The 23,848-nt window shown below is 41.5% G+C and overlaps 1 protein-coding gene across 1 annotated transcript; it reads right to left on the reverse strand.

The window, feature by feature from the left end:
• Window positions 1–6,009: 6,009 nt before the first annotated feature.
• On the reverse strand, window positions 6,010–23,848 carry LOC104289079 (cytosolic phospholipase A2 epsilon-like). The gene is made up of 21 exons (XM_009887976.1): window positions 23,822–23,848; window positions 23,080–23,163; window positions 20,259–20,331; window positions 19,151–19,287; window positions 18,550–18,681; window positions 17,008–17,048; window positions 16,240–16,282; window positions 15,414–15,471; window positions 15,031–15,206; window positions 14,812–14,892; window positions 14,016–14,053; window positions 13,203–13,338; window positions 12,396–12,532; window positions 11,705–11,927; window positions 10,882–10,996; window positions 10,330–10,467; window positions 8,975–9,082; window positions 8,133–8,324; window positions 7,490–7,656; window positions 6,921–7,107; window positions 6,010–6,221 (listed from the first exon to the last, which is right to left on the reverse strand). The coding sequence occupies exons 1-21, from the start codon at window positions 23,846–23,848 to the stop codon at window positions 6,010–6,012; spliced, it is 2,505 nt and encodes an 834-aa protein (XP_009886278.1).

The following is a 23,848-nucleotide window of genomic DNA, read 5'->3' on the forward strand; positions in this document are numbered from 1 at the left end:
TGCTGAACAAAATACAAACCTGTGCAGGAATCTAGTGTGGCCACTTACTCACAACAGGGCTGATCACAGAGATTAAACTATGTTAACAGCTCCACATGGAAAGACTTTAAAGAAACAATTGCAAAACCTCTTAAGGAAGTGTTTCAGAAATGCGTAAGGAAAGAAACATTCTCCAGGAGATCGAGATAGGCAACTATGTAAGTACATCCTATTACATGCTAAATTAAATCACCGTTGCAACATGATATTGTGCTAAAATTCACAGACATCAAAGATGAGTGTGACTCTTAGCTCAGGTCAAGAAAACATAGATTAAAGAAAGACAAATTTGTAGTGGCAAACATTGCTAAATATCCATTATAATAAATGTAAGGGAGCCACATGTAACTAAAGCATGTGGAAACCTGCCTAAACAGCTATTGCATGCAACTCTCACATGGTTCTGATATTTTGACCCTACGTGATGCAGTGACTAAAACCTACTCAATTAGATCACATTGCACGATATGACGTGAAAGGAAAATTAATTATTCCTTCTACCTCCACAAGTCCAAGACAATGACAAGGTCAGACTAGCTGTTGGTAAAAAATCTCCTGTGATTGACAAAGAGGAATCCCTATTGCTCTGGAGGCTCAGCATTGCAGCTTCCTGCTAAAAAACGGTGGGAATGGTCAGGGTGGGCTAAAAGATGTCTCTGGTGGCAAAAACATTTGTTCCTGCTGCAGTTGAGGAAATCTCAGCAGTATGATATGAGCTATGCCAATTTCACAATTTTGGCTGAAAGCCCAAACTCTTTCAGAGGTGTTAAGAAGGCAGCAGCTGGATGTGAAAAAGCAATGCACGATGCACTAGAAAATGTGAAGTACAAAACTTTCAACATAAATTGCAACTTATGGAATATAGAAAAAACATGATTTCCAAGAGTGACAATAGGAAGCATATGAAGATGTGTATATATGCAAATAGAAAGGAAATGTATATGAGGAGAAAGCAGAATCCTATCAAAGGTATATACTCATTACTTCATAGAGATAGCAAAATAATTACTAACAAAACAGTTAAAGCAGGAATAGAACACGTGTTCTATGTTGGGAAAGAAGAAACTTCACATTTCATCAATGAATATTACAAACTGCTTTGCAACACATAGCTGTACAACTTATGTTAAGACAGAATAGAGATAATTCTTACCAATTAGTTCCAAGTGTGTAGCCTAGGAAGATTCTTGGCTGTTTATGCTTCAGCTATTTTAATTCATGGCATACTGCAGAACTGCAGAAGATTGAAAGAAAGTGAATATCGTGCCAGTTTTCAAAAGTAGCAAGAGGGATGTGGTAAGGTGCCAGTAGATCGGTCAGCCTGATTGCCATTGCAATAGTGGGCACAATCTCTGATTACCCTAAAATCCATAGTCATATATTACCACTCGTGGTTCTCTTGCCTCAAAATGGGGGCTAGCAGTCATACACACCACATGCTCCATCATCCCAGAAGTTAATAGCACTGCCTATTTTGAATTAAGAGTTACCGTCAAGTCATGTACATTCTTCTCATGTATGTTTCATATGTTATGTACAGAATATGTTAACGTATGCACGTTTATATGAGGTACAAGTTTCAGCGTATAAAGCAATTATACACTGAAAACTGCACTCCAGTACACAAGGGAGTGTTTTCCCCAAAAAAGATTGATGCCATGTAATTAGTTAGCCTTAGGACAGTCATTAACTAGTACAATTTACTGTCTGGACAGCAGATGGTTCCACCCAGTCAAATTCCATATGTATGTGTGTATGTGTATATATATATATGTAAGTATAAAAAAACCTGGGGAGATTTAGAGTAAAAATGATGTCTGAAAACCTTTCCATGAAGGCAGAAATAGGGGACCTACCTGGCTTGTACAAGAATGAATGCCTAGCCATATGGTTTGGCAAACAGCTTAAGAACTATATAGCTGGGAAATAAAAGGTCAGGAAAGCTGCTGGGAGCTGATCTTAATAAAGGTAGATATAATCGTGGATTATTTCTTTTTCTTCTTCTTCTTTTTAAAATCTATTTCTATGAAGCTTTGTGAAAGTCTTGCTTATATTTGGAATATGCACAGCAATTCTTCTTTAATTTCCTTATCTTAGGTATGTACTAGAGGTGATGCCAATATACTGCAAAAACTGAAGTGTGTGGTTCCTATGAATGCATTGATCTTGCAAACCAGGGTACTGGAGCTGTCTTTCAGTGACTAGAGTGCAATAAAGTTGCAAAAGGATGTTAAAGAAATTACAGGGTGTTCCACCAGCAAGGTGCATGGGATAGTAAAATGGTGATGCAATGTGACTGCATGTAAAATAAGTATTTCTGGGGTTAGCATTAGCCAGAGGTTCCCTGTAAGGTGATGAGCAGTTTTGGTAACCCCCGAGATACCTTCTGGAAGCCAGTCAGTATAAAATAGTGGGGTTTTTAATAAGAAGAGACTGATTATGTTCTATCCTGCAATTGCAGTTTTTTTACTTATAGTCTATTGCGCAAAGATAGTAAGATTTTGTTATGCAAAGACTGAAAAAATTTTGTATTACTAAGGTTAAGAATTTGTTAGCTAACTGATTTCAGAATTACTCCACAGTGAGAAACATCACTACAAAAAGTTTTCTTCTAGGAATTTTTAAGAGTTTACTGGTCTCAAACTCTATTCAACATTTTGATGAGTGATTTGGAAATAAGCATGACATCCTGACTTGCCAAATTTGCAGTAGAACAAAGATTGATGGAGTGCTGAGTAATACTGATGACAGGGCAATCATACAGAACAATCTGACCTTCTTGATAAACTGGCCTGATTAATCACAGTTAATTCTAACACACTAAAGTGTGAACTTATGATTAGAGGAATGACAAACGTATGTTACAATTTGCTCCCCCTTACGAAAGGGAAGACTGCAGTGTGGAAAACAGCAACTCACCATCTTATAGAAGACAAGCAACTCAGCAGAAGTCTCTAATGGCAAATGGATTCTGCATATAGAAACTGGAAAGTCATTTATATGTAAGAATAACAAGGCAATGTTCATCTCCGTATATAGTAGTATCAGGAAAGGAAATGGAGTCTGCATTTTATAAAGGGACAATGACGAGTTGGAGGGGGTGCAAGAACAGAGCTACAGCAGGATCTAGCAAGTAAAGATTTTTTTATAATTGGAACTTGAAGGGCTGAATCTACTGGTTTGATGAAAACAAGGCTGTGATGTAACATTCATATGTTTTATAAAATCAACCTGAATGAAGAAACAATGGTGATGCAATGGCTTTTACATTGATGATCACCCACTAGGACATACTTCTATGAAATATGACTTCACCGTTCCTGATATCTTTAAAAGAAGAGGGGTCATTTTCCTTCAAGACAGACTTTGGTCGCCACAGGTAATCAAGGTTAACTTTTAAGTAACTGCACGACAGATGACAGGTCTGACATCTAACAAGTCAAACAAGACAGTCTGATGGTACTTCTGGCTTTTATAAGTCTATAGGAGGAAATAAGATGAATAATCTAGTATCAATACAAAACTGTATTCACTGTTTTACTTTGTTCTTCCGCAGCCTAGTAGGAGCTAATCAAAGCTCAACAATTCAAGAGCTCTGTACAGCATTATAAAATGGACTGATGAAAGAAGTGCAAGCTGGTAGGCCCATTTAGCAGGCAACAGTTGGGAAAACCATGCCCCAGACAACTGTCCCTCAACATCTGGCTAAAGTCTTATCATTATGTACTTGCAAACAAGGATTGCGAAGGCAAAGAATCCAAACAACCTAACTATCCCTCCAGGCTTAGCTTTAACCTCCAGAGCTTTGCAGTCCTTCCTCACCTCTCCTGAGGCCTCCCAGTCCTATTTGCTGCAGCCTACTGATGCTCGTTGCTGAACCTTTGGTTTTGGTTTCACACATGAAAGGTGTAAAAGCCTCCTTCAGGCTTGTTGAATCTTGAGTTAGGCCTGACTGAGCAAAACCATGCCCCACCAAATGTCTAAAATGAGACATGTTATAAAAGACTATAGTCATTTAAAAGAGCCTATCAATTTGGGGGGCATCCCAGAAGAAAGGTCAAGCACAAAATCACATGGGAGATACCCCAGCTCCCCACTGACATGTGAATGGCTGAAGCTGGGGTCACTAGTGATAGTCTGAAAGGAAATTATTTCTGACCTGTTTGTAGCTGTAAGAATCATCCCTTGAGAGGTTCACACTGACTGTGCAGAGAAAGTGAACTCGTCACAAGAAAATCAGTCCAAGCTGACTACAAGAAGACCAACTCTGAGAGTTTCATTCTGGAAGGGGAAATGCAAAGTGAAAAAGAGCTGAGAGCCAGAACCTATCCATAATCCGCAAAAAGGATCTTCTGAGAATCTACCCAGACAAACCATGCTGTTACAGCTACAACTTTTCAGCAGTACAGAAATAAAAAGGTGACTATATCCAGACAGCTCCCGTATAGGAACAAGGTAGGCATTTCACGAACACCTCTCCCAGCCACTGACACTCCTTCTCCCCTATATTTTAAAATAGGGAGCTGCACAGAGCACTTTGTCCTGGCTGGCGTGTCATTACAGAAACACTGTGTCCTGCTCCCTCTACCAAGCTCTGATGATGCTATTTAAAGCTTCAGAGTGACATGACTAAGCCAAGCGCACTGCAGATACCTTTATCTCCTCATTGAAAGCAAACTCTTCCTCCATCTCTTCCCTCCTGAGAACACTGACAGAAGCCTAGGTTAGGCAACCTCTCTTCACAGCACATTTGGCCCAATGGGCAAATTAGGCCATGTATGCGCATGTTGGTGCTGGTTTTGGTGCAGACCCAGTCCAAGAGGAATTACAGCTCAGGAGTCACAGATCCTCCTGCAGCAACTTGTTGTGCAGAAGGATGTACTTGCTGTAGCAAACTTTCCCACAGCTTCCAGGCATCTTTATAGGTCTGCACTTTTTTGCCTTCTTCCCAGGTGGCACAAAGCTCACAGAAACAGTATAGGTAACATAAATGTTTGCTATCTCAACAGGAAAAAAAATAATGTTCTGGGAGCAGGATATCCTCTTTAGGTGCCCTCCTGTAAAACACAAAATCTTCCTTCTTGCACTGAGACCATGTAAAGCCCTTTTCCCCCCACATGGATACCTCCTGATTCTGCCAGTGCTTAGCTCATGTGAAACGCAGACAACAGCGAGGGCAGGAGGAGCTGATGAATTCAAGGACCTGCACATCCTTGCTCTTGTTTTGAGGTGGATTAAAGCCTGCAGAGTGTTGTTTTGTTCAACTTGTATTTCTAGTCACTATGCTACTACTACTCACACCAGGAGTAGGAAGAGGGACAGGTAGCCAGGAAGCAGTGAGGAAGTGCACAGAGGAGCTTGGTGGCCAAGCAGTGGAGAACTTCATCAACACTCTCTTGCTTTCTCAGTTGATCTGGTACCCATGGTCTGTGTCTCCGCTGCCTCTGCCCAAAGACACCTTTGGAGGTGATCTGTGCCCATAGGATGCCATATGACACATGTCTGTCTTTCTCTAAAAACTTGCCTATGATGTACCACAGTCCCAGTCCCAAACCTGGCCCACAGGCTGCTCCTTGTCTCACCACCACCTCACAAACACAAAGCACAAGTCGTGTTAATAAAATATGCTTTTAATGTAGTCTACCCTGGACATGTAAGACTTAAACATTTCAAATTCTTTCTCAAGGCAGCTAGCACCATGCTCATGATCATCTTAGGACTTTCTTCTTCATGACTGCCCATCCTCTGTAGCATACAACAAATTGTACTCCACTGTCGTAACTGAATTACAATTAATCTCCGCCATGAAATTCTTTGGATAAAAAAGTTTCTCTTCAGTGTCTTCTTTATTCATCTGAGATTGCCATCAAGTAGGGTTGAGCAGGAACCCTTTGAAGCCTGCTGACTAACCACAAGGGAGCTTCAGTCTCTTGGTGGGTTAACGGACACAAGAGCATCCTCCCTTGTCTATCATTCTTTCCTTTTCTGCCTTTTCCGTGACACCGCTGTGTGCAAAGCCTGCATAATGAGGTCCTCATTATTCAGGATGTTGTATTCACCCAGCTGAACCAAACGGTCATATGCCTTCTCAGTGTATTGGATTGAATACGTTGAATAAGGGGAACAGCAGCCATAAAGATCAACTTTGCCATCTTCCATCTCTGACTCTGAGCGCTTCTGACCTAGGAGGAAGGGGAGAAAAATCACTGCTGAGAGATGCGAATTACTCTGATCACAACCAAGCAAACTCTTGACAGAGCAAGGAAAGGAGATATCTCTCCACAGAGAGAGTTCATAACGTAAATTACTCTTGTGGATTTTTTAAATGATTTTTAAAACAAAGAAATTTTTTTTCAAACTTACAACTCAGTCCCTGACTCAGGTGTGTATCAGCTGCTTCACATAATGAGGGGAGAAAAATGGTGATTATTCCTCTTACACGGGTCTACACTGCAGTTTTGAGCTGTGCCTGTGGCTCACATAGGTACATCAAAGTTACCTGCAAACTAATTAGCTTGGGAACTTAAACAAACAGGACTACCATGACAGAAAATCTGACATGGTAAAACGAGTAACTTTAGGCAACAGAGAGGTTTGGTGTATTGAAATGAGCCAACAGGGAAGTTTAAGTGTTGGAGTATTAAATATACTCCCTGTAAATTGGGAGTTGTAGTTGTGGATGGCCCATTCCTGGAAGTGTTCAAGGCCAGACTGGATGGAGCTTTGAGTAACCTGGTCTAGTGGAAGGTGTCCCTGCCAGTGGCAGGGCGTTGGAATTAGATGATCTTTAAGGTCCCTTCCAACCCAAACCATTCTATGATTGTATGCTTTAACAGGCTGGCTGTGATATCAATCTTTTTTATATATGCTTGACTACTTACCTGGTGCTTTGTATTGTTGGAAGGTGTCATTAATTAGTGGGAAAAATACCAGTACTGGTGCTCCTGGAGTCTCAGCACCGTCAAAGAGGTAACACTCCTTCAATTTTTTCCTGTCTTCTTCACTCAAGTCCACCTTGGGAAAAAGGATTCCCTGCTCCGAGCAATACTTGCAGGTCTGGTCCAGAGCCTGGATCAATTAACAGAACATTACGGAGACTTAAAGAGGATTTCAGGGCTCAGGATTTCTTGGAGTCCAGTGACAAAGGGGGCATTTTCCAAGCTAGCTGTTTGAAAGCTCTAAAACTGCTATTGGAAAGCACTGCATCAGTGCAGAGAAGGTTTTTGTTTTCCCTGAGTTCTTAGCACAGAACAGTTTTAGCATACAAAAAAAAAAAACCCAAATGGTAATATGTTACAGCCTATAAATGAGGTACAACACTGCAGCACTAAGCTAAAAATGCTAGTGGTTAAGACTTCAGTAAGAGCAATACATAAAGCACCTAAGTGTTGAAAACTTCCATGTATGCAGCTGTTGAAGAAGAAATAGAGACTGCTTCAACTCCTCTCACCTGTATCTGGGATCCTGCACTGTAATTTAAATGCAGGATGACGTCCACTTTTCTCTCTGGTTTTAAAAGTGGCATGATGCTCGTATTGATGAAAAATCCCGTATCTACCAGGGACAGGAATTCCTCTGATTGTGTCAGCTGGTTGGGAAATGTGTCTAACACAGTATCTAAAAGGAAAAATATTTGTTGCTCTAAGTGTAATAGTGCAAAACTGGTTAGCCTGTTTTCTACTCTTACACCATGACCACAGAGCCCTATCTGGTTACTGTTTTCAGGGAAGGTGGATTCACTGTATCCCTTCTCTTCTGCCTTCCCAACTCCAGCCACATGCAGTTTTGGACCTGCAGTGGCAACATTCATGAAGTGGGTTGGTTTCTTGTGCTCCCCCACCGAGTGTGTCTTCAAACAGAGAAAGGGAGGACCACCATCAGGACCTGTGCCCCCACCTCAGGAAATGTGTGCCATCAGCAAAGCATTGACATGGAGCTCAACGCCGTGTCACACTGTATCTCAGTGTGCCACAACTGATTCACCTACCCAATGAATGGTCTCTAACCTTGGAGAATGGGTTTAATATCAACTCTGGATTTTCATTTTTTTCTGCTTGTTTATCCTCTACCCAGGCATACAGGTCTTCTGTTACCTTTCCATCTGCAGAAGTGCTTGTTCTCCAGGTAGTTATTATGCATCTGGAGACCCTTTAGGAAGTTGTGCTCCTGGGCAATGCAGAGGCGGTCGGTGAGAGCGCTACGAAGAGCGCTGCCGAGGGGGCCGGGAGGGGTGAACACGCGAGTCTTTAGCTCGTGCAGCTTCAGTGGTAGGAGAGGTTCCTCCTCTGCACAGGGAAAAGCTGTTAAATTCTGCCTGCCTAGAGCAAGGGCATCCCCAAGGTGTCAAGGTAAGCAATAAAAATCAGTGTTTATTTAAAAGGCCTAGGATGAAAAGACTCGATGAGCACAAGTGACCAAATGAAAAAGAAAATAAAAAGCTACTTTTACCAGCCAAATACCATCTCCTCACACAGTTGAGACGTGGATACAAAACAAGTCCCAGTATCAGGCAACAATAAAAATCTGCACCAGACATACACACACTTGTGGAACAGGCTGAAGGCAGTCTTTGGAAAAAGATAACTGTTGTACTTAACTGTAGTCAAATGTAGTCAAAATCTTTTGCTTTATTAATCATTTACAGATCTATCTTTTTATTCCTGAACATTTTACTCATCTGCCAACATCAGTGTTGAGCCCTCAGTGAGCACACAGATCACAAGAATGGAGATTTTTAAATTATCCAAATATGCTTTGCAGTATGAGACTTTGAATCCAATTCCTTCCAGAAAGGCAATGTGGCCTTTGAAGAAAGACTCCAAAAAATGGCAAGTATAAGGTGCACATCTCACATAGCAGATGTGTGTGCTGGTATACCTAACATTAACTCTACCTAACAATAAATACACAGTAAGGAAGAAGTATTATCATTTACCTATATTGTTGATTTTGTCCCGGGTCCACCTGTGCCAGAAATCTTCTGATGAGTGGGACAAATTCCAGATATATAACACATTCAATGAAAATAAACTACTCCACATGCCTGTAAAAGGAAAGAGCTTTCTAACTCAAACATTCACACGTCATGAATAGCAAAATTGTTATCATGAGATTAAATTAATGAAGTTTATGCTTTTCTTTTGTTTGTTTTAAATGGATGATATGTCATTTTTGTTTGGCTGTGGTTTTTAAACCTTATTTTGGTATCCAGTTTTTGTCTTACGGTACTTAGGGCTGGATATATATGTTAATGAATGGTGAGATTTTTGTGAATTATTATGATTTAAGGAGCTTGGGCTTTCAGAAAAAAAACACAACAAGTATCACAAGGCTTGTATAAAAAGAAAGGATGAAACTTTGCAATCTGAGTGATTTGGTGGGGAACTATATTGATAAGGGTCTAACTACAATGTGATCTTACAGCCTCTGCATTTGTAGGCTTCCCTTTTTAAGAATAAGCTGGTTAACACACCGAGGGTTCAATTTTGACCATGCATTTTCGAGGCTGAGAAACAATTTCTTTGGTTATCCCTTAGGGCACAAGTTCTCACTCTTTTTTTGGTTCAAGAAGTGCAAATGTATGCACATCCAGCATAAGCTTAGGCTGAAATAGTACAGTATCTCCCTCACTCTAAGAGAAGTGGCCAGTCAAATAGAAGCTTACATCTTGAACCAGTCACAAGTTGTGAGCTTGGCTCTTTGTCTGGAAAACAAGTATCCATGCTCCACTTCAGCCAGTAGCAAAAATGCTTCTGGATAGAACCGTGCTGTTTCCCCCCAAGCAATGTAGAAACTGGAGTCAGTGATGTGCGGCCAAAGCAGACACCCTGGAGCAAGGGAGACCTGGCTTGATCAAACACTCCCTGATGCAGGGGAGAATCAGCATGAAGGCTCATGCAAACCATCTATAGGCAGCACACAAGTTACTGACTACCTGTGAGACAGGCAAGAGGCTCTGGAGTTCACCCTTCCGGACTAGCATCAGTAGAACCGTGGATTCCCAGGGACCTGAATTTTATTGTTGGACTGGAAGCGGTACCATATTTTTATTCAAAACTAGCTTTAAAAATGAAAATAACTGTTTGTCTGTCACTTCAAGTTTTCTTTTTTTTACAGTAAACCAGATCCATTATAGTAAGCCTTAATTCAGCAATGAGATATTTATCCTCTCTGGTGAAACTGCCCTGTCAGTCATGCACCAGTGCTTTATTAGTGCTTAGTTTATATAGCTCACAATGTAAAAAAAAAATAATTAAAAATCATTCAGATGTTTTTAAGACAATAGCTTACCTTCTAAGAAGCAGATCCTGGATTCAGGTACCTTCTTCATCAACCGACCCATGAAGAACTCACTGCCAAAATCTTCAGCGCGAACAAAAGCTCCGTATTTTTGCAATCCCACCTCATAAGGGGTGAACTCCACCCATTCTGTGAAAAGGAAGAAAAAGAAGAGAACAGTGTTTTGCTACAGCCCCTTAGCTGTAGATAAAAATGGTGTTGCTATCATGGGAAAGAAAGGAGTTAAATTAAAATAGGAAAGAGGTTCAAATTAAAATAATTTCTGCATTTAAGTCTAATATTTCAGAAAAATAGCAATGAGTTATAAGCATGGTAGAAATGAAAACTCCTGAACATGAAAAGTCTTTGGAATATTTTTGAGTCTGTTGCATAGACAGTTAAACTTTTACCTGACCACAAGGACATAGCACAAATGCACATCAACATCAGCTGAGATTCTGGTCTTTAAATGAGAGGGCTTTTTTTAGACTATATAAAAAGACTGTCCCAGGATTTACCAGCTTAAAGATAAAGACAAATGAGTCTCAGAAGTCTCGTAATTACCTTTGAAATCCAGCGTGCTATAGTTGTTCTTGACATTGACTGCAGTATAAATAGGCAATGGATTCTGACCATGATCAATGGCCCGTTGCTGATCAGAGAGTCTATGGTTGTCTTTCTGTGATTCCAGAAATATAGTTACACTGAGACAAAAACTAGCACAGGAACATTTTCTCTGCATCTAAGCTTGTAGGGTAGAAAAATGCCCTCCAATGCCTCTACTGTATAATGCGTGCTGGGCTTAAATTCTGAAATGTTATATCTTTTTCAAAATTCCTGTGGGCGTTCTGTTACTGAAATATCTGTAGGCATCCAATCTGATGCCAGATTATTTGATGACCCATTAGGATGAAAATAGAAGGAAATGATGAATAGCAGAAAGCAATACTTTTGTTATAAACCAGCTTAACATGTTATGATGCAAGTTTATGTAAGACCTGTCATATATTTCAAAAGTCTGCAGGTCCATTTGTTAATACCTCTCGTGGATATTAAGATAATGTCTGTAATTTTGCTATATATAACTGAAATACTTGCACAATATGCCAAAATAAATCTTAAAATGTAATATTTTTTTCAAAATGTTAATCTTGGAGTTTTCTCAGTAAAACATATCCAAAATCTCACAAGCAAGAATGCTGATTTCCACCACGGCTGGGTATCTAAGAGGCTGCCACCAAATATTTTTGAAGCAACTGTGCATTTGCATACACATAGTCTCAGAACAAACTACTTCTCTTAGAACAAACAGGAAAATATCTTCTCCAGAAATTAATTTTCAGAAAATTAGAAGCCACTGTAAATGCTGCTTTACGGCATACTGTACCCCATCATGCAACAAAGATTCCAGGACAAGCCCCCAGAGATCTATAAAAGATGTTTTGCGGCCCTCTCTTTTCCGTTGACACAGCTGCTTTTTGTAATACTTCAAATAATCCAAGGAAAGGGAATTTATTTTGCATTTTGTCATATGTTTTCGAGCCTCACTGATTTGCTTGTCGAGATCCTTTCGTGACCAGTCAGCATCCCTGTACAAGTTTGACATGGTCCTAGGAAGAGGAAACATATATTGAAGAGGGAAAAAAACACACCAAGGTTTGAAGTAGGCAGTGGCTACATTTTATGTTTCTACTTTAAGTTCTTGGTTCCAAATTAAGTAAAGGTCTCCTGTTTTCAGTTCCCTAAGAAACTTATCATGTTCCCTTTGAAGTCACAATCATTATCCCAGTCAAAATGGTGTGAGCAATTTGTTTTCACGCTGTTGCAAACTGTGTGACTTTCCCCCATGAAAATACTGCAATTTTTCAACTTTGGAAGAAGATTTAAAAAAATAGGACTACTGAGAAGGTGTTATAGGTAGACTACTGCATGTCAACCCTAGCCTTGGAAGAAGATAAAAAAAAATAGGACTACTGAGAAGGTGTTATAGGTAGACTACTGCATGTCAGCCCTAGCCTACTTCAGTGCATTGGTGTAATTGGGAAGACTCTAGCCAAGAGCTGCCCAGTCCTACTTACCAGGTAGTACCAGACAAGCCAGTCAGGTACATGGCACAGTCCAAGACATTGAGTTTCTTGAGCCCCCGCAGACTGCCATACAGTGCGGTCAAAGACCTCATCCCTCCTCCCGTAGTCATGATGGCCACCACTGGGGTCTGTGCAATACACAAACAGAAAGAGCATCAGGCAGCGGAACGCAGCTGACTGTGGCTCTCAGCAGAGACCTCCTACTATACAAAGCCTGACACCAGCACACGTGCCTGGACACAGACTTCTTTCTGAATGATTTCTGATGAAACATAAGCTACCATTTATTTCATAAAGGAGAACAGGAATAAAAGTAATGACAATTTCTGCTCAGGTAACTGACACTTGTCTCCAATGTGTTCAATACAGATATTTGGTAAAAAACAAATGAAAAATGCATTACTTCAAACCAAAAGAGACAGCAAGAGAGAAAAAATCAGTTATAAAGGCAGGAATTAAAAAGAAATCTCACAGGTCGAAGAGAGGAGGAAGGATTATCAACAAGGATAAAAGTGATAGGGTAAAGACTGTGCAAGAAGCCATTTCTATATAAAATATGTAGCCTGGCTTGCAATGGAAGTGTAGCAGGAGAAGAGTTAAACTCAGGATAGCAACTGCAAAGGACACAAATGGCAAAGTGAGATTAGAGGTATGGGGCAGTATTGGAAGTGTAAATAACCTTAAAGATGAGGGAAGACCAGAAAAAAATTTAAACGGGAAGAAAAAGAGGTCACATTATGCTGTTGTGCCCCTACTGCTAAGCACTCATTAGATGTTTTAAATATTTACCCTACAGACCTCATGGTCCAGCAGATCCTGTTCCAGCTTCAGGACCTTCTTCAGAGCAGGAGCGACATACTTCTGCCTTTTGCGTAGAAAGTCTTGCTCCTGCATGCAGAGATCAAACCCCAAACGCACATCAAGGTGGTCTGGGCTGGAGAAGAGATCAGGAAAAGAAGAACATTCCATTTTATTACTGATAGACAAGCTCAGAGTTTCCAATACAAAGAAATCAACTGGATGCACAAAGTACCGCACTACGCCCCCAAGCAGAATGTAGCATCCATCACACAGTGTTGTGTGAAAGAATGATGGACAGACGGACTGCTAAATTTCTAAGCAGCTATCAAAAGAAAACATAAGGAAAGACATTCCTGCAGCTAACTTTTGAGACATCTGTTGTCTGGATTCTCTCATACTTTAGTCTGCACTGAGACCTGCAGGAAAAACTTCTTACATTTGTCTTTAAGTAGGCAGCAAAGTTTACCTACATCATGATGAACTGTACCAGGTGATCAGCTCGCACTCTTACAGAGTGTTAAAGAAACGGTTAAAGATGGTGCTGAGCATAACACCAACCAGCATAATTGGTTTGTAATATTATTTCTTCTATTTTATGCATCTTTTTCATTATTCATGTCTCAATATGGATTATCTACGTGTGTCATTAATTTTACACAGATAGTTTGCTTTCAGTTCATGTGAACTCCACACTACTCGGTGGCACAACCTACTGTCCTGTCGCGAGTGCCTCCTCCCCAGTAAAGAACAAAGGGTGAGATGAGTGTAGCTAAGGATGAGCTAGCCTCCAAGAGTGGCCAAGTCTCTTACCAGTCTTCTGCCTTCGCATATAAATCAAATCCTTTGTCCTGGAAAGCAAGAAAGCAAACAGTGTAAGCGTGATAACCTGCTTTAGCACTCCTCCCCTGCAGCCCCAGGAGGAATTTTAGCTTGTGCCATCCTAGCAGTGCGGGTACAAATACGGAGCTCTGAATATTCAAGCAGAGTATGAGAATTGACCTCAGTGGTTTATCGTCGGGGAAGTTGTTTGGTAATTCCCAGTGTTTTCCAGTGAATGTAACATCTGAGGACAGGTGTTGTTTAGAGAGGAAAGGAATGATAATGTATACTTTACCCATCCCTACTAACATTACCTCTCTCGGGCAGCCGGCCAGGCTGCAGCCACGCTACTACTCTACACAGCAGCATTTGCTCCTCCCTTTCTGTGGCTTATACCCCACAACAGCTGTGATTCTTTTATTCTATATGGATTTTTTCTTTAACAATGAATCTGAAAGTGCTTTGCAAATCATCGTAGGCATCAGCGAGAGACTGGCACTACCTCATTTAGTGCAGGTGCCCCACTAGTGTGTAAGAAGAAAAGCAGAGCCTCAAAATTTAGCATGAAGTAAGGTCAGGATGGAGTAACAAGGATCCCCCATATTCCCACACCCATTCAAACTGAACAAGGCACAACATGGCCTTATCACCTAAAGACCCACCACTATTAGATTGTGGCATTTTTTGTCTGCAGGCTTTCATCATCAGAAGGTATCCTGGTAATCATCAGGGGGATGCAGACTTCCACAGGTTTCTCAACCTCTCCCACAAAAAAGAGGGCACTCACCTCAGCTAAGATCATGTTTTTTCCGGTTGGAAGGGAATGCAGCTCCACGTTTGGAGAGCCTGTATCAAACACATGGGAGCGCTGAAAAAAGAAAAATATATCCAAGTTTATATTGTAAAGAATGTTATTCTCTTTCCACAATGCAAATTAATGTTACTACTTGTGGTGCATGGTAATTTACATGCCATTATTATGTTTTATAAATGTTTTATAACATACGAAGGAGGGAGGTCGTTTCTTCCCTGGTAGCGTAACATCCAGCGTTGGCTGCTTGTATCTGGCATAGTGGAATTTGGCAGGAGAGAAGGAGCTGAAGACCAGATCAGATCGCAGCATAATGTCTTGGGTGCCCTCATAAGAGCCTTGCACTTTAAAGGAGAATTGTTTCTCTAAGGAAGTGACACAAAAGCAGACACAGAGCAGTTTTCTCATCAAAATTTGAAACAAAGGTTCTTACAGAGTCTATCACAAGGCGGTTCTCATGTTTCGGATTTGTTGGGGTTCTCTTCATTCTTGCATTAAGCCAATTGCCTTCATAGTATTAATACATCATTATTTAAAAATAGCCGATGGAGAAATAACCTCACTTGATAAAGATTTCTTCTTTTTCTGCTTCTTCTTCTCAACCACCTGGACTTCCAAGCAACAGATTTTGCGAGACTGTAAGAGACAAGCATAATAAAATGCCTCATGGCAGGGAATTTCCAGTCTGAGATTTTCTTTCCTAGTCTAAGCTCCTACTGATGATGATACAGATGCTATACAGGCAGTGCATTTTGTTCTGGGGAAAATATTTTCTCTCAACCATGACCTTGATTTCAGATGCTGGCTAGAACAGGAGGAGTCTCTGAGAAACTGGACACAGCCAGGGCAAGGTTATGGGTGCAGCACAGACGAACAGGGCTGGCAGACGGGAAAAGGTAAAGGCAAAGTGAAAAACAGCGCTCCCGGGATCCCAACAGAGATGCGCAGGACTGATTTCAACAACAAAAAAAGAGGAAACAGAGCTAATAAATGAGCAGATGGTGGGGTCAGAAAGTCCCTGTGTAAAAAGGGCAGTTATGACTGCAGGAAATGACATGTGCCTGGGACGGGACAAACCCCGTCGCTTTCGTAATACAGGAATTCGGGAAGAGTGATGTCCAAGAGAGAGTTCACTGCTGCACCCATGTCTCAGACCTAAACCACTTCCATGTGTTGCCTTTGCAACACCAGAGGGTTGCTAGCATGGGGGATCTCCCTGATGTTCCAGCTGCAGCTTCTCCACAGGTGCCATTCATGAGGATGTGAGGCAGATCATGGAGTAGGAAATCGCAGTGTTTCAGTGCTGGCTTTGCTCAGTCAAAGGGTATGTTGGCCTGATGACTGTGAGTCAAGTGAAAAAAGTGTGGTAACAGAACAAGAAAGATGACAAAACATGACACTCACCACAAGTACTCCATTAGTAATGATGGTTTCAGGAGGGCCTGAACTAGGAAACAGAAAGAAAAATACATTCTTAATAACTCAGTATAATTAAGGTATAATTCATGAGCCACACCCTTCTCCTGATTTTCCTCTTGCTTATTTTTAGCTGCGTATTGGATTTGAAAGAAAAGTTCCAGGAGACTTGTGGTACAAGTTTCCTCTCCCATTCTACTCTGTCAAGGCACAATTGTTATCCTACCGGCTCATCCAGTCCTGGAGCTCAGCAAAAAAAAAAAAAAAAGAAAAAGGTACCGCAGGGCCAAACTGTGTAGTGATTTTATGCTGAGCCCCAAGCTGAGGCTGCAGATGGTTTCACATTTTATAAAATTTGCAGTTTGTCAGAGGATGGGGCAGAAAGGGCTCTAGATCAGACATCCAGTGCATTATTCCATGTTATGCTTTGAAGGAAGGTGAACGCCCCTGCTGATCTCAAAGGCAAATGCATAACAGAACAGCAGTCCCAGTATTCTGGTCTCAAATAGCGTTCATTACACTAGGCCTAGAAAAGGTTTTAGGGTGTTCTCTCTGTCTGCCTGAAGTTCATGGGAGGTCATCCTGGCAAGCACCAATTCATCACACAGCTCATAGCACAGGTTCCTCAGGAAACCAGGTTCATCATCAGCATCATCAAGAAACGATGCACTCTGGACAATTATATTAGATTATTTCATGCCTCTGAGTTGCTGTTTCTTTTTGCTGCAGATTATGTTGCATTTCATGTTTACTCACATATTATCCAACGCAAATCCCATCTCTAGCTCTTCCTGTCTCTGGAAAATAAAGAAAGAAAAATGGTTTTTGCACCAGTCTACTGGCAGTTCTTATAATGCAAGTTCTCATTCTTGCAGTATAGGTATGCATGCACCATTTGTGACTGGCAGAGCGTTTAAAATAGAGGCACCCACCGCCTCACATTTGCGTGTCTTGGACCTCAAGTTTCTTTATCGATAGGAAGATTCTGGATGCCTGTGAGAGCAGTTTTTAACAAAGAAAGCAGTTGGCTTGCCTGCTTCTGCTGGGGCACAAGGGACACACAGAGGCGGAGATGCTGTCTCATACCAAGTATGGCAGCAAAGAGAAAGAGGGTCTGCTGAGGGAAGCAGCCAAACCCTTCTGGTGTGAAGAGGAGAAATGGTGACAGACAAAGCAGCTGTGGAAGAGGGCAACCACTTTGCTTGGCAACGTGTTGAGGGCATTGGGGCAGAGGTACATCTGTCTTTAAGGCCTGGTCTGCGGGGTGGTGGAGAAGAGTATAGTCTCCACGTGGAAGGAAGCACGGGAGAGGGGAAAACAAAGGTGAGGACAGAAGGGATGATGAACAGAGAGGTGAGATCATGCTGTAGGTTACTTAGTCGCTCAAATTAGCTATTGCATTAAAGACATCAAAAAGTTATTAATGTAGGACCAAAAAAAGTTTACAAAGGCCCGAAGAGTATGAGTTCTAGCTACTGTAGCTGTGCAAATGCAGTAATGAAAGGTGTGGATATGGCATCTGTAACCACCCAGATGGTAATGAGCTGGGTTACAACTTGCCAAATGTTTCTATTTTACCAAGGGCTAGTGGAAGTCCACACACTGCTCCTCTGGTATTTTGCAGAGAAAGAAATGGTGAAATAAGGCATTTAAAGATAATGAACTGCAGAGATCTGTTTGAGTGTGTGTAGATAAGGTAATTAATCAACTGAATGGTGCATGACAGATGCACAAGAGACTGGGAAGGAACTGGAAAAGGAGAGGGATGAACAGAACGTACCAGGAGGTGGGATGTGTGACTTTCAGACCCTCCCTGGACATTCAAAATAGGAATATTTCTTGTTGCCAAGCTGAGTGGCATGACTTAGACACCTTATTTAAACACCCATGCCACAGTCCATAATTAGCAACTAGTCTGGTTTGACACTTGGTTCCGATAATAGAGTTATTACTTCCTAATTACTAGGTTAAGTAACAAGCTATGACAAAAAGCATCATGTACTGGCGTGGACACACTCCTCGATCCTCAATGGGGTCAGGCTCAGCAAAGTGACAATTTTGCAAAGACACCTGAAGTTTGTGAGCCTCTGTGGCCAACACCAAACCCTTCAGTGTGCCTACAGATCCAGGTGTTAAGAGGCTTTCCCACATCAGAGTGAAAAATAACTGCCTTTTATGTGGCTGGGCAGTACATACTCAAGAAGGAAAAGAAGAAAGATTTTGCAAATAACATTTTAAACAGAAAGCCAGACAAATGCATTCTTGCCACCCTACTCCACGTCCTATGTCAGACCTTACCTGTGAGTCACATTTGAAGTGCATGAAGACTTGCTCTCCCAGGGAAAGTTTGGCTATGTCAAAGTACACCGTGAAGAGGTGGTCGTCTTGTGTAACCACATCCTTATCATAGAGAGCCAGCTCCAGCACGTTCTGGGAAGGGAGGGGAAGGACTTCAGAAATGTATCAGGTTTCATTCAAAGCAGGAGATCCTAGGGACAGCTTTTTTGGACAGCTTTTTTAGTCAGCTTTTGTGAGGAGTGGGCTCTTCACAAAAGCTGACTAAAAAAACTCTCCTGAGAAAGTAAAGTTTACTGTCCTCAGAAAGTAAAGAAAGACAGCATGAAGGAAAGGAGGGGAAATGAACTCCATGTAGGCATCTGCCTATGAGGAGGAATGAGGGAAATTCACAGGCATCTCAAAGGTCATATTCTACCCATGGCTAAGAGAGATTCTTGTCTTTCATGGCATGCAAAAACATCATAAGGATATGTGTTATTCTCACATCTTTACGCATCTTTCCTTGCCTCTTCAGAAAATTACTTATGTCCCCTTTGCAAAAGGATAAAACCTGTCTGTCGCTCCCTAGGTCACGGTTAACAGGGAAGTCCCAGCTCAGTACCTTGACCTGACTCTGGATCCTGAAGTAGAAGGTTTCGTTCCAAACTGGATCTTTGCAATTCTTAATGGTTTTAGTCTGAAACTTGTCAGTTGAAGCAGTTGGCAGCCACAGGCTCACATAGCAATCAGTCTGGCTTACTGTATGTTAAAAAACACAAAAGCATCTAATGTTAGGATTTGCTCTAGAAGAAAGAATGAATTAAAGAACAAGAAGCCTTGCTTTCAAAGAGAGAGACTATGATACATGATGACATATTTGTCTAAAAGAAACATTACAATTTAGGTAATAGGTATGGAGAAAAAAAGAAGAGGGCCATGTTTATTCTCTGAATAAATGTGATTATAGATATAGTTTATGCATTAAAAACAAAGGGTTTTCTCCTCCTTCTATGTCATCAAGCAATCAGTTCAGCCCAGAATAAAATAATTCGGAACAAACACAGCACCCTATATCTGCAAGGGTTAAGGAAACAAAATGATAGCTTCTATTTTAGCCAGACAAAACATTAAAAAAAACCAACCCCCAAACATAGAAGAAAATGCTTCTTGATTTCTGCATAAGTAAAGCTATAATCTTCTATTATATTTCAGTTGCAGGCCATCAGAAGTGAACCTACAAAATATAACAACACCTAACAGGTTGGTTAGCTTTTACACAGGGAATTGGGGTATGGTAATTCAGAGTAGTTAGCCTTAAGAAAGCTTGGAGTACAAGCTAAATTTGAGATAAGGCTATTCCCTTTTCAGTGTTTGTTCCATTATCTCAACCAGTTTGTGTCCTTTGTTACATGGATATACTCCGGAGGAAAACACAGGAGACCTTTCCACATTTCTTGCTTTGAACAGACTGCAGAGCTTTCCTTGCTCCCTTGAGGATGCAGAGAAATATGTGCAATAGGTACAGTTGTGACCTTATAGAGTGACGTCCACACAGAACAGGGCAGATTCAAAGAAGACCAGCACACTGTGTTCATTGCTGGGACAAGTATGCCAGTGAAGGGACTTCCTCCATCCACAGAAGAAATCTAGAAAGCACTTTTTCTTGGAGCAGGACTAGCTAGTACCCCATGAAGGTTAAGGGGACCATACAGAGCACTGCAGATACTTACAGACATCTGCCTTGTGGATATTTCTTGCTCTTATGACTCTTATAGTCAGTAAGTAACATGGAGATGATTCTATCTGCAGGGAAAAACAAAACACAAAAAAAGACAGGAAGGAATGGTAAAGGTAGATAACATATTTATAAGACAGAAATTATGAGAAGAGATAAATACTCAAATTATGAACAACTTAGTTGAACTTTTCTATGTGACTATGAAATGACCAGTACATTTATTTTCCCACTAATACCTAAATCAAGTACTAGACCGAAAGGCTTCTCACTTTTATAGGATGAGATGTGGATTTGTATTATTATAGAGAATTTATTTGCTTCCTAACAGAAATCCAGCTGCACAAATTGGTAAGATTCAGACTCGGCTTTGGAGAGGATTTACTTGTTAAATTTCCAAGGTAGAAAATGGAAAGCTGCCTTAGGCTTTTTGCAAGTGATATAATTATCATTGTGGGAATCACCTCCCATCCAGTTATGACACATGTTCAGACTCCTGGGCTATAGGATATAATTTTCTCATGTTCCTGCTCTTTTAAATGTACAATGCTCCCCAGAGTTAAAAGCTGACCTCTGATGCCCACGCTACTTCTAATGTCAGAGGAAGAGGTCTCTGCTTTGCACTTCCACCATGCTACTCACTATGCATGTGTTTTTCATTTACGGTGTCATAGCTGTGCCTCTTCAGCTGAGCTCAACTCTGACTTTTTCTTGTTTTTCTCATGAGAAGTTTTTCTCTAGTTTTGAACCATGTAAACTCTTCATATCTGGAGCTTCTTGACATTGTTGTGCATAAGAAGTGCAAACAAACTGTTTTACGCCTGATGAGAAACTCTTGTTTGTTCCCTTAGGCTTCACTCTCTCATATCAGCCCATGTCTCCCACATTAAGGCCTCATGCTTGACTTCATGGCCTCTCATATTGCGGTTTGGGTCTCATGTTGGAGCCCAAATGCTATTTTCATCCTTCCATATCCCTTCTTTTAGCATAAAATAAACAAATAAATACCATTGATCTCCATTTCCAACTAACCTTTAATTTCTAGAGTTGTGGAAAAGGGGAAATGATACAATATGTTGGAACAGAAATCAGCAGAAAAATTTTGCTCAGAAAGTTCTAAAATACAGAAGTCGTTTAGTGCAACTACAGGGCCATGGACAGGTAGTGACACCACCTGCTGATTCCACCTATGCTGCAAAAAGGACTGTTGCCAGTCCTGAAGTGGCATTAGCATGACGCTGACCTCATTAGTCCCACTGAGAAGAAGACATGACACAGGCACTGCAGGAAAGGAGAGCAGGACTTTTGCTCTAGTTGGCCTGTCTGAGCAAAGCAGTTTGGTATGTACTGTGGTAATAGTGTGCCGTGCTTACCATCTGTAAAAAGTGAAGTCCATCAGTGCTTACAGGCTCGATGGAATATATGTCCACGTGGTGTCTCTCATAATGTTAAACCTGAGTGTATGAATGCATGTGACTGGGGTTAATAAATGTATGTTGTCCAGGCTGGGGGCAGTTCACAAGTAGGCTAATGAAGAACCTTCAGGCAGGTAGCCTTCAGGTAACCAAAGCACCCCGTCCTAGGAAAAGGCACCAACCACATTCGTGCTGTTCAGCTGCACAGCAGGTGACTGAGTGCACAAATCAAGGATGTCAAACCACTGTGAAGAGTCCGAAGAGTAGCTGTGGATAATAGCATCAAAGGCACTTGTATTCATGTCTAAAACCTAACTCCTAAGGCACTGAAATGAGGCAGGTACAGGTGGAAAGTGTTCAGTAATTACAGAGCCAGTGGCTGGCTTTGGAGAAGGCACTTTCCTGGAAGGGCTCAACTCAGTTTCATGGATTCGGTCCCCTGGAGCCACCCTCATGGCCTGTGGTGATCCTAAAGCATCAAGGAGGGAGTGCAGACTGGACAAAGTACGCAGGTATGTAAGTATGCCTGGTCATAACTGGGGAGTCTTGGCTTAGACATCACAGAGGTATAAGTAAGAAATAGACAAAATCCTGTCAGTGGTGTGAGTTTTGCCTAAAAAATCTTGGAAGGTTTGGTTTGTTCTTCTGAATCTGCCATGATCTTTGCAGTGTAGAGAGGTGTGTTTTAGGGCATATTTTCTCATCTTTGGGGTTTCCATTCAACTAATTAACAGAAGGGCTGACTATTCCTTAAATCATGAGTACAACACCTGTTACAGCAACTTAATTCAGCTCAAAACAGAACAGGGGACAATATCTAATTATTAGTAAATGGCCTCAAACAAGAGAGAACAAAGTAAAAACATCTTTTTCAGCACATCTGGTCCTCTCATTTCCTACCAGAAAGATTTCATATAATGCATCTGAAGTCTCCTGGGAAACTATTAGCTTTTTAAAGGCCAGAAGAAGGAATAATCCAGGAACTCCGGTGTTGAAAATCCACTCAGGATTGTCCCATACTCTTTGTGGGAGTAAGTGGCACAATTTCGTAGCTATTACCACCTACACTGGCAGGAAATTTGCCCTTGTCCTTTAGCAAGATGTATGTAACAGAAAGCCTATTCAAACTCATCCTTTTAAAGTTATTACTCTTATTAAAATGTCGTTCATTTCCCTTGTGCCGAGGATAGAAAACAGCACTAGGACTTTAACATGAAGCAAGACTGCGTAAGTGAAGCAATCAAAATGATAAGCGGGATGGTGTTTCACGGAGGGAGCTGGATGGGTTATGGTAGCTAATTAGACTGTTTGGCAGATGCTGAACCCTGTCTGTTCTCACCCAGGCTCCGCCCAGCAGGAAAATCTTTTACAGTTTTCTTTTGAAATCCTCCTTTGTGGTACCTTTGTAAGAGGAGTCCGCTGTTCCCCATCAGGATTCAGCCGCATAATTGCTTCTCCTAGCCCACCGGTGTGAGTGATCAGCTCCTGCGAAAAGAACGGCCAATGTTACCCCTGGACAAATCATCCTGTCTCTTAAACGCAATCCTCATCAGGAATGGAGAACGGCAGCACAGCAGTGAAGGGGAGCCCATGGTCAGTGCTGGCCACAGAACCTCAGCAGGTACAGTGACCTGTGTCCCACTGCGTCCAGCGCCCCTGCCTGCTCCATGCTCGCCCCAGCAAGCCTGAGCAGAGGCGTTAGCAGCCAGGTAAGGTCCACCCTTTGCGTGACACACGGGGAGGGAAGGCAGCTCCTGGCCCTGGCTGTTAAAGGCACAGCAAATCTGGCTCCCGTAAACGTACCCTGTCATTAATCTTTCACCTTGAAGCACATCTCCATGCTATTTAATACTTATTCTAAGGTTGCATATATCATGTCTCTAAAATGAAGAAAACCCCCAAAGGTACAAAATACTCCCTTTGTAAACAAACTCTTATTCCCCAAGTAGTTTTCACGTCCTTCCTACGGCTTGCTACCTTTATTAAATTTCAATAATAAGCTTTTGAAGCACTGACTTTCTTCATCCTGAGCAGACTCATTTATAGTCAATGGTAGGACAAGAAAGTAATGCTGTCTTTGCACTATGTGCAGCATAACCGGCTGAGATCCCAGACGCCTTGCTTTGCTCTGCACCCTTCTTACCTGAGACAAAACGCCGTCTTGCTCCAT

This window comes from Charadrius vociferus, unplaced genomic scaffold (genome assembly GCF_000708025.1).
Source record: "Charadrius vociferus isolate BGI_N301 unplaced genomic scaffold, ASM70802v2 scaffold337, whole genome shotgun sequence".
NCBI classification, from domain to species: Eukaryota; Metazoa; Chordata; class Aves; order Charadriiformes; family Charadriidae; genus Charadrius; species Charadrius vociferus.